General features: G+C 39.2%; 1 protein-coding gene across 1 annotated transcript in view; it reads left to right on the top strand.

Moving 5' to 3' along the window:
• DEPTOR (DEP domain containing MTOR interacting protein) overlaps positions 1–14432 on the top strand; it is a gene marked incomplete at its 3' end in the record, with an annotated part of 58551 nt that overhangs the window by 29757 nt on the left and 14362 nt on the right. Inside the window, exon 4 of the mRNA XM_015824298.1 lies at positions 10839–11017. Within this exon, the coding sequence (XP_015679784.1) occupies positions 10839–11017 (179 nt within the window). The remainder of the gene's footprint in view (positions 1–10838; positions 11018–14432) is intronic.

Here is a 14432-nt window from a genome sequence, read left to right as displayed (position 1 = left end):
TAATTGAAAGATGACCAAGACATGAGTGTCTATGGCAGGGGTAGGCAACCTTGGCTCTTTTATGACTTGTGGACTTTAACTCCCAGAATTCCTGAGCCAGCCATGCTGGCTCAGGAATTCTGGGAGTTGAAGTCCACGAGTCATAAAAGAGCCAAGGTTGCCTACCCCTGGTCTATGGAGATTCTCAGTCATCCAGGTCATGGTTGTCCCAAAGGTGCTTTTCAAAAGACAACTGGACCTTTTCTTTGAAAACGTTTTTGCTTCTCATGCAAGAAGCTTCTTCAGTTCTGACTGAATGGTAGGGAATGGAAGGATTTACGGTATATGATATATATTTATATAAATCTTTTCATTCCCCACCATTCAGTCACAACCGAAGAAGCTTCTTGGATGAGAAGTGGAACATTTTGAAGGCAAAACCCAAGAAAGTCCAGTTGCCTTTTGAAAAGCACCTTTGGACATAAATGCTTCAATGCTTTCTGGTCCAGAAATGGGTGAAGTTGGCGTGTACATGCATGTGTGCGTGCACACACATACACACACACATGTAATACACCGTAAACAAGGTAAAAGCTGCCCTGTCATTGCCTCCACCTGATTTTTCCAACAGAAATCATGAGTTCAGAAGGCCCCCCAAAACTGACTTCAGGAAACTGATTCTGTCTTGACTTCTCCATTCAGGAAGCAGTAGAACCACTGCAACACAGTGTCTCTGACCCCTAACTCTTCAAGTAGCTCAAGAGATACTACAAATAACTCCCTTTTTATGATCTTGTAGTCCCTATTTGGGGTAGAGTCCGGGCGACTGGATGGAGCTGAGCGTTTACTGGCCGGATTCCTTTCCTGATGCTTACGTGGAGTTCGCAGCAGGTATTTTTTCTTTGCACCCGAAGAGAGAATCATCTGCTACTACTTAGGATTGGCACTCTCAAACTTCCAAGTGGAAGACACTATGATATCAAACACCACTGAGAGATCTGTCGGGACAAAGGCGACCGGAGAGAATTTAAATGAAGCTTGTATTGTTAATCAAACACGTTGTGAATCATTTTTCTAATACTTTGAAAATCTGCAAAACCTGCTTGAAAAGCATGCTAATAGAACAGAAGAAATAAGAGAAAGTTGTGTTTTGTTCTGAGATTGCTCGATTGTCTTTGGAATCTTATCGAGACCTCCAGGAATGGCCCTGTGGTAGACATATGTTTCTCTTCTGTTTCTTTTCAGTTGTTCTTTCTTTTGTTTTGTTTTTTTTAATGCCTTGTGGCTGTTTTTGTTTACAGTAGCCAGTAAAACAATTTGTTCTTAGTTTTCCTAACGCAAGGGATATAGAAAATGAGAAGGCCTGCTGTGTTTTCGCTATTCTGTTGTAAGCCACAAAGAAGAGATTGTTTAACAAATAAGAGGGAACTGGGAAGCTTCATGGCAGCGATTTGAGTCAGATGTTCCAACTTGTAATTTTTCCTAAAGGAGATTTGGAAGATGCTCTTTGCCCCAGTGATGGAATATAAACAGACACTTTAAAGTGTCTTGTTCCTACCTCCTTGAAAAAACAGGACTTTATATAGTCCACCCCAACCATAGCAATTTCTAATGTATCTTGATGAAAAGGGGGAGTTGGTTATTCCCTGTGTGGTTTTAAAACAAGCCAAATTCCGCAGCCAAGAATCATGATTTCTGAACTCAAAGTAAACACATGGATATTATGGAAATGCTTGTTTAACTCATAGGAATTAATAATAAGCTTACTTGATCCAGAACTCATTAACCAATGATTTTGAACGATAGATGTCTCCGAATACATTAACTAACAATCTATTAAACATTGTACATCAGTTTAAAATCTTTCCCTTCATAACGGATTTTCGAAAAACAGAAGGTGTGTCCAGAAATCATGGAAGAATTGCAACAGGATGAAGATGATGGTCGTTGAACTTCCAGAAAATTCTGTGAAAGAATTGGATTAAAGTCAACATCTCAGTTCAAAACATCCTTTTTCAAACCATTTAATCTTCAAATCTAAGATTGGCGTTTCCTGTTTTCTACTATTTGTCAAGAACTGAGGAAGAATTATTTCCTAGGCGTGCTATTTTGGCTTCTCTGTAAATGGGATTGAATGTAGCAAAGCTGATGGTTTTGTACTCACCATTTGGCAAAATGTGGTTTGATTTTTCTTATGTGTACAGAGTACGTAGCATTGATCTCTAGATCTGTCAGGCACAAACAACCAGAACCAGTTGTGAATAGCTAAAGTCAGTAACTTTATTATCTACCACCTATGTTACAAGAATCTCCCCAAACTGGTTGCCTTCCCTGGCAATGACTAGATAAGGCTTCATAGATCTTGGGGGATGTATCTGTACTTGTTTCTAATAACTATAGCATTTGGTTTCTGGTGCCACTGCAGTTGCTATTATTACTCACCTTCTATAACTGATTCGAGCCAGTTTGGTGTAGTGGACAACTCAGTGTGCCAACTCATCACGGCCAACTTGTTGCAGGACAACTCGCTGTGGGACAACTTGCTGCAGGACAAGAGTTACATTAATACCAAAGAAATGATGGAATAGAACAGGGGTGTCAAACTCGCAACGTCACATGACATGTCGCAACATATTGTGACTTTTTTTCCATTGCCGGCAATGGGGTGGACGCGGTTTCACTATGACGCAACTGGCTCGTGGGCTGGCAGTTTGACACCCCTGGAATAGAATCATTAAAGAAAGGATGCAAAAAGAGACAAAATGAAATGTGAATGACAAAAAATAAAATGTTTTTTTATTTGTTTTAAATACTTGAATTGTTGAATTGTCCCAGAGTGAGTTGGCCACAGCAAGTTGTCCCACTGGAAGTTGGCCATGGCGAGTTGGCTGCACCCAGTTGTCCCATTCCAGTGGTAAAGGCATCCAGCTAAAAACCTGGAGACCATGAGTTCTAATCCCCATCTTCAACATTAAGCCAGCTGGGCGACCTGGGACCAGTCATTCTTTCTCAGCCCTAGAAATGAGGCAATGGCAAAGTACTTCTGAAATCTTGGCAAGATGTCCAGGCAGTCACCAGAAGTCAACATTGATTTGAAGGCACACACACACACACACACACACACACACACACACACACACACACACACACACACATCTGATTCAGCACTTTTCGAATGTCATTATTGCTTTCTTCTTCAGTTCTGACCCATTGATAGCTTACAACATATTAGAATTGTTTAGCAAATTGCTCTATATCTGAACATTCTCTCTGTGTTGTATGTGTGGCCTACCCCTTTCAGTTACATCAGGAATAGGCATTATTTGTATAAATCTCCTCAACTTTTTCCTAGAAAAAGTCTATTTTGAAACCAAATTAAACCAAGTTCTGAATAAAAGCAATATTAAGGGCAAGGGTGGGCAAGTATGGCCCCTTTATGACATGTGGACATCAATTTCCAGAACTCCTGAGCCAGCCATGCTGGCTCAGGAATTCTGGGAATTGACGTCTACAAGTTATAGAGGGGCCATAGTTATACACCCTTGATTAAGCGGCTACCTCTCCCAATTTTAAAGTAGTAAATCTCAGTTCCCTGTCCCCCTGGTCATAACATTTAACCAAATTTATCAGTTTTGATCCCAGCAGAAGGTTCTACCTTACCGGAAATGCTTGTCTCATCTTTCAGAAAAAGCAATATATATTTCCGCTGTTTGTATTTCTCTCTGCAGTTAGGCAATACAACTAATGATGTCACATTTTAATAAATCTTGCTAATTAATTGGGAATCAGATCAGACAATCTACACCCAGCAGCCATGATCTCAACAACTTTTGTAACGCATTGTTGTCTCTATGTTTGGTTTATTTACAGTAACTAAAAAGCATATAAATTTAAAATCAGAATGAATTACAGGAAAACTGAAGGAAGAAACTGGGTCTTTTCTCCAGCAACCACAGAATCAATTTTCCATTCCAAAATCTTTTCTTGTACCAGAAAGGAAGTTTATAGTGATGCCAATGAAGAAAAAAGGTAGTGAATCATCTGTTGAATATTGCTTCTAGTTGGCACCTTTTATTCCTTTCACAATTCCAGTTCCACAACACTATGAATATTACAGGCACATCAACTAGTAATTTTAATTTTAATTATGAAACTGATTTGCCTGCTGGGCTTGTATCTGAACAACACATCCTCTAGTTGCGTTGTATTTGGTAATTCCTGTTACCATGGCACAGCCCAATAACAAAAGATGATGATAATAACGATAATGAAAATTGTTCTCGTGTTGATATCCTTGAATTTATTCCTCTGTGAATAAAAGACAGGTGTGGATGAGGTATTCTTTTGACAAGTGTGTGCATGTGAATGTATTTCCCCTAAAAATTATTTTTTATTTATTTGTATCCCATATTTATTACCTTATTTTATTATGGTTGGTTACACAGTTTGCCAGATGTTCAGATTGGATTTGGCATTTTATCCACCTATCAAGTGCTTCTCAAGGACCTGAAATAGGTAGACGTTGACGTTAGATGGTGTTAGAGCAGCGGTCCCCAACCTTTCTGGGTTGGCGGCCAGGAGGGAAACGGAGGGGCAGACACCTTTACACGTGCATGCGCACACACAAACAGGGCTGTGAGCGCATGTGTGCCACAAACGGGCCACTAGTACCAGCATGACGCTTGGGGCGGCGCTAAAGCCCATGTGACACAAACGGGGCTGCTAGCCCCTGTGTGATGCTCATGGCGGTGCTCATGGTGGCACTAGCATAAATGGGTGAGTGTGTGCACATATGCAAGCTCAATGGCCAGCCACTTACACGGCCCGTGGTGAACAGGCCACGGCCCAGCAGTGGGCTACGGCCCACAGGTTGGAGAGCCCTGTGTTAGAGGATGTAAGCTGTTTCAAGTAAAGCTGCCTTTTGCAATTGATTAATGGCGAATTTGTCAATGCCAATGTTGTACGAATGGCACTCCAGTTGTTTTGAGGCTGCACCAAGGCGCCTATTACTATTGGTATTACCTTTGTGACATAAGGTTAATTCCTCCCAGAGAACGATTAAGGGTAGTTATGATAAGAATTCTGCTTGCCCTTTGCTAATTGAGAAGGAGAAGGAGAGTCACCATGAAGTTCATGTGGATCAGTAATAGGCTGTCTTTGGCCCTGACATCCAAGAGACCCTCCTGGTGAAAATTTTGAACTGGAAAAGGTACAAAACTGCACTGCAAATCCTGCAATAGTTTTTTTTTAAAAAAATAACAATTTCCCTGCTTTTTCCAATTCCCCTCACAATTGTCAGACCCCCCCCTCCAACCAAAAAAGACACCCATTGATGTCTAAGCAGTTTCCTTTATTGTTTCCTGCCTATATACAGAAATCTTGCCAAACTAACACATTTACTTGCATCATTAAAGATATACTCTGAGAATCTCTAAGGAGGAGCCATTTTAACTCTTTCTCCCAGCTAAACTGTCTAAACTTCGCTGTCTCTTGGTCCTCTGGAATTCAGCTCCTCCTTCTTGGGAATCCAGACCACATTCCACCACATAATTTCCAATTCCAAGAAAAAAGTCAAAAATCCTGGCTCCTCAAGAAAAAAACCACCTAAATTCAACTCCCAGATGTTTTGTACATACCTATCCAAAAAGTATCATCCCTAGCTCAATAACCTTCCATTCCTAGAATTAGTAGGAAGGACTACATGCTTCCTACCATGAATATGGTTGGACTTTCATGTAAAAAAAGTTCTCTATATTATGCCATATATTCACCATTTGGAAATGAATTAATCAACCCCCCCCAAAAATCTTCACTTTGCTCAATATATCCTCAGTCAAAGAAAAATCATGTTCTTATGTGTGTGTGCCCTTTGAAATAGTTCCTAATGGGCTATATATAAGGAATCCTCCCCAGTACATCACACAGTCTGAATAAGAAACATTTCCAAGAAGAAAATTATACTTATTTTTACTGGAAAAAATACATTTATTTTTACTAGAAAAAATGATGGGATTTGATCCTAAGAACAACAATTTCTGAACTTTCAAAAACCTCCAAGCTCATGTTTGATATACCATTTGCTGGACTAGCTATAAGCCAATATCCTGCTGTTTCTATTCAAAAGGCATTAAAGCTAGCAATTTTCTATCGCAAGCATTGATATGTGTACCTTTTCAATTTTACATTTTTTTATTGAGAACATTCCGTTCTTAGTCTGGAATGAACATCCAATCAAAATTCTGTAGCTTTTTTTTAAATGCAAACTACTGCATTTTATATACTGTACATGTAAGCAGATAAAGGATGAATGCTATACTTTTTTTCTTTCAAATATGTGGTTACTATTATGTGCAGCTAAACTCATTACTGTTCAGGAGCGTTATAGTTTTATTCTAGTTTCATTCTAGAAGAAGGCAATGTCAAAGTTCTGTATTTTTATCAAGAAAACAACATGTAGTCCATGTAGTTTTTAAGAATTCAGCTCATTTCAAAGGGAACTTTACTTTTACTCGCCTCAAAATATAGTTCTCTGAAAACAGCATGTCACAAACATTTTGTTTTTGGTAAGCTTCCCCAAGTTCAGCCATTTAATACTTTTGTTTCTATGTGGCCTGCTTATATTAATATTTAATTTAATACAGTACTGTCTCCTGGCATTCCACGTCGAAGAACAATTAATACAAATGTCTCACTTAGAGAAAGTGTGTGTAAGAGATTGGACAACCATTTGACTTAGTGTCTGCAGAAGCAGAGTTTCTAATTCTCATGCAACAGTTGTTTTGAAACCATTAGCTAATGGATTTTACATTTGATTTGGCCTTGGACTTAAGGCGATGGGTTTTTGGCATCTGGTTTGATTAATGGCTTTGGAAGAAGAAAAACATAAAAACAAAGATTATCTCCACAATGTTAACCTGTACCAAGTGAATGATCTGGGGCTAAATTCTTCTATTAAAAAAAAAATAAGTAGAAAACAACTGTGAATATTTTTGATGATTTGGTGACTTCACCTCCTCCTTAATATAGATATTGATGGAAATGTTGTCAGAAACATTATTGTATCCTGACCAATTTAAAGGTTTGGCATAGTTATAAGAACAATTGTTCCATTTGTGGCAATTTGTTCATTATGCGAATATATGAGGCACATGTCAACCATCCGAATACTGAATTCAGAATCAAGGAATCTTCAAGGCTTTGAAGTGCTATAAAAGAGAAACTTTATTGAATACACATCTTGGAACTGAAGGAGCAAAACCAGCTCTGGTTTTCCTGCACAAAAGTCTGGTTAGTTAACAATAGCTTTGCATAACTCCCACCCACCAAGTGTTCACATTGTCCAATCATACTTCTTTGCTTTGTTATGAGAACGGTCCACTTCTCCATCAGACAACTGTTTTTGTGACCTTGGTTCTCACTGACCGTGGACAGCTTCTTAGAATCCCATTTCTTTCCAACACTTTCTATCCCTCCCCCTTGTTTCTATGGCAAGTTGAGTAGCAATAGAAGTTAGCAGGCATCGTAGCAATTCAACCTTGACAGCACATCTGTTAACTGTTCATTATGGGTAGTCCTCAACTTTATGGCCTTAAGCTGGGCCTGGAATTTCAGTTGCTAAGCAATGCAATCATTAAGCGAGTCAGAACCGATTTTGTAACCATTTTTTACTGCAGTTGTTAAGCGAATCATCACAGTCGTTAAATAAATCACATAGATGTTAAGTGAGCCATTCAGTCACTAAGCAAATCCAGCTTCCTCAATTGACTTGGCTTGTTGGAAGCTGGCTGGGAAAATCACAAGTCACAGTCATGTGACTACAAGATGTTGCAACCATTGTAAGCCAGTTGCCAAGTGCCTGCATTGCAATCACATGACTGTGGGAATGGTACAACGGCCATTATTATACAGATGGGATGTGAATCACTTTTACAGAGGTTGTCATAACTTCAAACCATTGTCTTAAGTCAAGGACAACCTATACTACAAAAGAAATGTGAAAAAATGGTTAAGTGGGAGGATTACGATGGTACCAGGGGCTTGCAGGCTAATAACTCCCATTAAAGGTTCTGCTAATGATAAGATTGAGATGATAAAGGTTATCTTATTAGTAAGGGATGAGGTATTAGGATGAGAAATAGAATATGTTTGTGAAATAAAGTAAGAAGCTATCTGAGTAAATAATAAATGTATTTTAGATATGACAATTATTTTGTAATGAACTAAGGGAACTTTGGGTCACCCGAAATCTAAAGACTATAGATATTAAGTTAACTGGAATACTGTAACTAAAATTAACTGAAATTCAAAACAGGATATGAAGGCGTATAAGACAAAATATTATTTTAACTTACTGAGTTATAATTAGCAATGTATTAATTTGAATGTGATACAATAACTAAGGGAAATAGAGAGGAAATTGTTGATGATGTTACCTGACATATGCATGAAAGAGCTTGTTATTTGATTATGGACCACCCAATCACCATGTTGCTTCCCTAACACTTGGAGCTTTGTAAAATTAGAAAATTAATAAAACTTGTTTTTTAAAAAAAAGGGTGAAGAAGAAATGAAAGAGGAGCAGCACAAAATACTGAGACCCCCTATCTAAACTCCACAATGGATTGAACCTTCACCAAATTAAAAATTGTGCATGAACTGTCCTAAACGTGATGTTTCCCAGATGTATTTGGACTGCAAGTTCCAGAGCTTCCAACCAGAATGGCTAGGGTCTAACACTAACTGTAACTTTTAGAAATTGTAGTTTCTATACATTTGGAGGATATCCGTTTGGGGAAGAGGCAAATGGATTGTTTGAATTATAACCTGACCTACAGACCATGGCAGTGATGGCGAACCTTTTAGAGACCGAGTGCCCAAACTGCAACCCAAAACCCACTTATGTATCATCAGGTGCTGGGTGGGCGTGGCCCATTGGGTGGGCATGGCCAATTTGGTGGGCGTGGCCAATAGGGTGGGCGTGGCTGCAGTGGTAACAACAGACTGGGTGGGAATAAAAAGTTCAATCAATCAATTCCAACTTTGCGAGATCTTTTTTTTTCCAGCGAGAAGTTGAAATTGATTGATTGATTGAACCTTTTTTTTTTGCACACGGCGGCGGAGGTCTAAAATGAAAAGGTTTTATAAAACCCAGCTGAAGGCCTAGGACTGGGGCGACGGCGCGCGTGCCCACAGAGAGGGCTCTGCGTGCCACAGGTTCGCCACCACGGAACTATGAAAAACAGAGGCATAATTGTGGCTTTAATCTATGAAATTAACGTATCTTGACTTTTCTGCTTTAGTTTTTTTTAATTAATTTATAATATAAAATACAAAAAGAAAAGAATAGGAAAGATAGTGGAGAGAAAAGGGAAGAGAAAAGGATAGGAAAAAGGGGGGAAAGAAAGAAAAGGCGTTGACTTACGACTCACTTTGGTGCAGTAGAATAAGATAATAACATCAAACCTCAACTTTTTACTTTTACATAATAGTATAAACCAGCCATTTCTATAACAACAAACCTATCTAATCGGTAAAACCTAAATTCAAAGTTTCATTTTTTTTCCACCTCAACCACAAAGTCCAAAGTGGTTTCTGCTTTAGTTTTCTGAGTTTGATTGGCATAAGAGAATGGAACAGATGACACTTGCTTCAACCATGTGTAAAATCAGCTTGATAAGCAGCAAGCTAAACATGGGATCATCTGCTTTATTAGATCAAAGCAATTGCTTGGGTCATTCATTCATTCATTCAGAAATTGGAACCTTATGAATGAATTTCTGCAATATACTGTAGGTAGCCCTTGACTTATGATCACAATTGGGACTGGAAATCCGGTTGTAAGTCCTTGTGATTGTAAGTCGAGGCACCCCTATTTGAACGTTTTCCCAACATTTTTCACAGCAACCGTTAAAAAAACCACCACGATCATTAAGCAAACGGTGTGGTTTCTATGTGAACCGATTCTTCTGAGCAGGGGGTTGGACTAGATGACCTCCAAGGTCCCTTCCAACTTTATTATCATTAACATCATCATCATCATCATTAACATTATTGTTGTTGTTTTGTTATTGTTATTGTTATTATTATTATTATTAAATGAGCGGTTTTTGCAAGAATGTGGGAAAACTGGCAAAAAAATCGCAAATCGTGGTCACATGACCTTGGGATGCTGCATCTGGTCAGTTGCCAAGCGTTTGAAGTGTGGTCATGTGACAAGGGGGTTGGCATGACGTTTTACAATGTCCAGAAGTGCTTTACAGAACTTAAAACACCCATTCCGAGCTGTAATAATAATAATAATAATAATAATAGTAAAGTTGGAAGGGACCTTGAAGGTCATCTAGTCCAACCCCCTGCTCAGGCAGGAAACCCTATACCATTTTGGACAAATGGCTGTCCAGTCTCTTCTTAAAAACTTCCAGTGTTGGAGCATTCACAGCTTCTGGAGGCAGGTTGTTCCACTGGTTAATTGTTCTCACTGTCAGGAAGTTTCTCCTTAGTTCTAGGTTGCTTCTCTCCTTGATTAGTTTCCATCCATTGCTTCTCGTCCTGCCTCGAGGCGCTTTGGAAAATAGCTTGACTCCCTCTTCTTTGTGGCAGCCCCTGAGATATTGGAACACTGCTATCATGTCCCCCTCCTCCTTCTCTTCGTTAAACTAGACATACTCAGTTCCAGCAACCGTTCCTTATATGCTTTAGCCTCCAGTCCCCTAATCATCTTTGTTGCTCTTCTCTGTACTCTTTCTAAAGTCTCTGTACTCTTTCTAAAGTGATGACCAGCTGTAAGTCAAGAGCTACCTGTGTGATGTACTTATGTGTGCATTGACTCTTTCCTTTTCCATTCTCTACTTTCCTTGTAGGCTTATGAATACTGAGAATGTAATTTTACAAGCCAGAGAAGAAGAAGGAGCAAAATATGAGCGTACTTTCATGGCCTCTCAACTGATTGACTGGTTGATCCAGGAAGGGGAGGCTGCCACGAGAGCGGAGGCTGAACAACTCGGTCGCAGACTTCTGGAGCATGGAATTATCCAACACGGTGAGAAATGTCTTCTCAGTTACATAACTCTATCAGGATGACAAAGGTCCCCATAAAGGGAGTAGAAAGATGGTACAAGAGGCATCCTGTTTAAACCCAAGGATGGGGAACCATTTTTAAACTCAAAATGGCATTCTGGCTAAAAATGGCAGCATCCATTTTTCCACGTTTGCATTTTGTTCCAAGTATTATTCTTGGTGTACTTTATCCAGCCAACCGTAGACCATGAGATATAAATTGCCAATTGTCAGGTGGGATTAATCCCTCTTCCTCTTTTGCAATTCCATTTTGATGGAATTCCCATGGACTGCTACATACCCAGCTAACAATTTTGTTGCATTCATCGGGAAGGATCACCACTTGTGTGAGCTTCATATCAATATCTCAGAGGTGCTTGTTCCAAAAGGCAACTTTGGACTTTCTTGGTTTTTTCTTTGAAAACGTTTTGCTTCTCATCCAAGAAGCTTCTTCAGCTTCATGGATGAGAAGCGAAATATTTTCAAACAAACAAACAAGAAAGTCCAGTTGTCTTTTGGAAAAAGCGCCTCTGAGATAACCATGACCTGGATGATTGTGAATCTCCATTGACGCTTCGTATCAATCTAGAACATTTTGATCGCAGTCTTTTCTGTGGTCTCCATTGCTCTTATTTGAGAGACACCTAGCTTTTCTTCCATTCTCAGGGAGGTTTTGGCAATGTTCATAGTAATCATTTCTACATTGAGCAAAGCTGTCATTCCTAGTGCAGTATAAGTTTTCAAGGAATTCAACCAAAATGCTGTCTAAAATGAAGGCCAATTTAAAGCAATGGAATGGGGGTTTTGCCTTCTCTGTCTTAAGTGAAATAAATCCCTAAGGGCCGGGTCTATGTTTCACTTGCTGGCAGTTCAGGAACATAACAATTCTGCTAATGATAAGAAGTAGACTGGGAGCTAAGAACTGTTATGTTTTCAAAGCCAAAAGAAATGATGGGAACATTCTCCCCCACAGCAAATCTGTACTTGGAAATGTAGAGTCACAACCGAGATGTTGCAGACCGGGGCTTTAGATTCATGTTGTGCAAAGAATTATGGGGAATCTAATCTACTTAAAGGAAATGGCTTTGAGAAAGACTGGTGCTTTATTTATTTATTACCAACCCTGGATTTAATATGGAAATAATGTAGTGATTCCTGCCAGCTTGTCTCTTCTTAGCATTAGACTTTGATTTACAGGATGCCAGCTGCAAAGTGGACAGTATAATTGCAAGGTGAATTTAGAATAGAATAGAATAGAATAGAATAGAATAGAATAGAATAGAATAGAATAGAATAGAATAGAATAGAATAGAATAGAGCTGGAAGGAACCTTGGAGGTCTTCTAGTCCAGCCCCCTGCTCAAGCAGGAGACTCTACTGCAGTGATGGCGAACCTTTTAGAGACTGAGTGCCCAAACTGCAATCCAAAACCCACTTATGCATTGTCGAGTGCCGGATGGGTGTGGCCCATTGCTTAGGTATGGCCCATTGGGTGGGCGTGGCTGCGGTGGTAACGGCAGACTGGGTGGGACTAAAAAGTTCAATCAATCAATTCCAACTTTGCAAGACCTTTTTTTTTCCCGCAAGAAGTTGAAATTGACTGAACTTTTAATTTTTTGCACATGGTGGCGGAGGCCTAAAGCGAAAAAGTTTTATAACACCCATCTGAAGGACTGGGGCAATGGCATGTGCCCACAGAGAGGGCTCTGAGTGCCACCTCTGGCACCCGTGCTATAGGTTCGCCACCACTGCCCTACTGTTTTGTTCTTTGCGTTGGTAGGCATTGAATAGTCAGAGGGTGTTAACAGATAAGTCTTTATTTGAGTAAAACAGAACAACAACAAAATGGCTTCACCCCCTTTTATACAATCTCTCTGGGGCGTCGCCAGCCAATCATTGCAACCGCTTTTCCCGCTTGAATTGCCTGCTTTAGTTATTCCTTGCAGACAGCAAGTCTCCCCGGGCAGACCACGTGGTCTGCTGATTGTTCGGGTGCAGCTCCCTGCACCTGCTATCAATTAAGCTCAGTACATAACACCTATCATTTCAGATAAGAGCCTGTCCAGTCTCTTCTTAAAAACCTCCAGTGATGAAGCTCCCACGATTTCTTAAGGCAAGCTGTTCCACTGGTTAATTGTCCTCACTATTAGGAAATTTCCCCTTAATTCCAGGTTGCTTCTCTCTTTGATTAGTTTCCAACCATTGTTTCTTGTCCTGCCCTCTGGTGCTTTGGAGAACAATTTGATATCCTCTTATTTGTGGCAGCCCCTCAAATATTGGAATACTGCTATCATGTCACCCCTAGTTCTTCTTTTCTCTAGAGTAGCCAAACCCAAATCCTGCAACCGTTCCTTGGTCTTTTTCCTTTTGTCTCAGAATGGCAGGAACAGGGAAAGGCAATAAAAGGAAAAAGGCTGTCCAAGGCTAAACTGGGTACAATGAACTTTTATTTTTCATAATATCACAGTTTGAATAGTGAAGAGTAATCAGCTTAGTTCCTACATGGGTCATGCCGGCAAGCTCCCTGTAAAGGAGAACAAATAAAATGGTCCATGTGTGACTTTAAAAAACCCTGCTGCAATAAGAATTATCAGGAAGAGAAATTAGTTTTTTAAAACATGCCATCATCAACCTAACATTATAGGAATACAGCAGGATTATAAATTAATTTGGAATTATAGGTCCACGGGTGGTCAACGGGATCTTCATACCGAAGGACAAGGATCTTCCAGAACTTCAGATAACATGCTGAGTAAACATGAAGAATAATCAAATGGATTTTCCTTGTTAGATTACCCAAATGTTTATATCTATATCTATCTACCTGTCTACCTATCCATCTACCTCCCTCCCTATCTATATCTATTATATCTATATTTATAGATCTGTATTTATGTCTACATATCTATATCCATTTTTATCTATCTATCTATCTGTCTGTCTATCTATCTATCTATCTATCTATCTATCTATCTATCTATCTATCTATCTATCTATCTATCTATCTATCTATATCTATATCTATATCTATCTCTCTGTCTATCTGTCTATCTGTCTATCTGTCTGTCTATCTGTCTATCTATCTATCTATCTATCTATCTATCTATCTATCTTTCTATCTATCTATCTATCTATCTATCTATCTATCTATCTATCTATCTATCTATCTATCTATCTATCTATCTATCTATCTATCTATCTATCTATCTATCTATTTGCCATTGTATCCCAACTTTGAATAAGTTCTTATTTTAAAAGTGGCTGAACAATAATGAACACTTAGCATTGGAGTAACCATTTTAAAAGATCAAAATGCTTCCTATGTGTGATCTTATCATTTCACTGTGACTTCTAAGATAGCGAACAAGACTGCAGCATGAAGTCATTCAAATAAAGCAC

The sequence above is a fragment of the Protobothrops mucrosquamatus genome, unplaced genomic scaffold (genome assembly GCF_001527695.2).
Source record: "Protobothrops mucrosquamatus isolate PMUCROS unplaced genomic scaffold, P.Mucros_1.0 scaffold2188, whole genome shotgun sequence".
Classification (NCBI taxonomy): domain Eukaryota; kingdom Metazoa; phylum Chordata; class Lepidosauria; order Squamata; family Viperidae; genus Protobothrops; species Protobothrops mucrosquamatus.
This window is presented reverse-complemented; position numbering and strand designations above follow the sequence as displayed.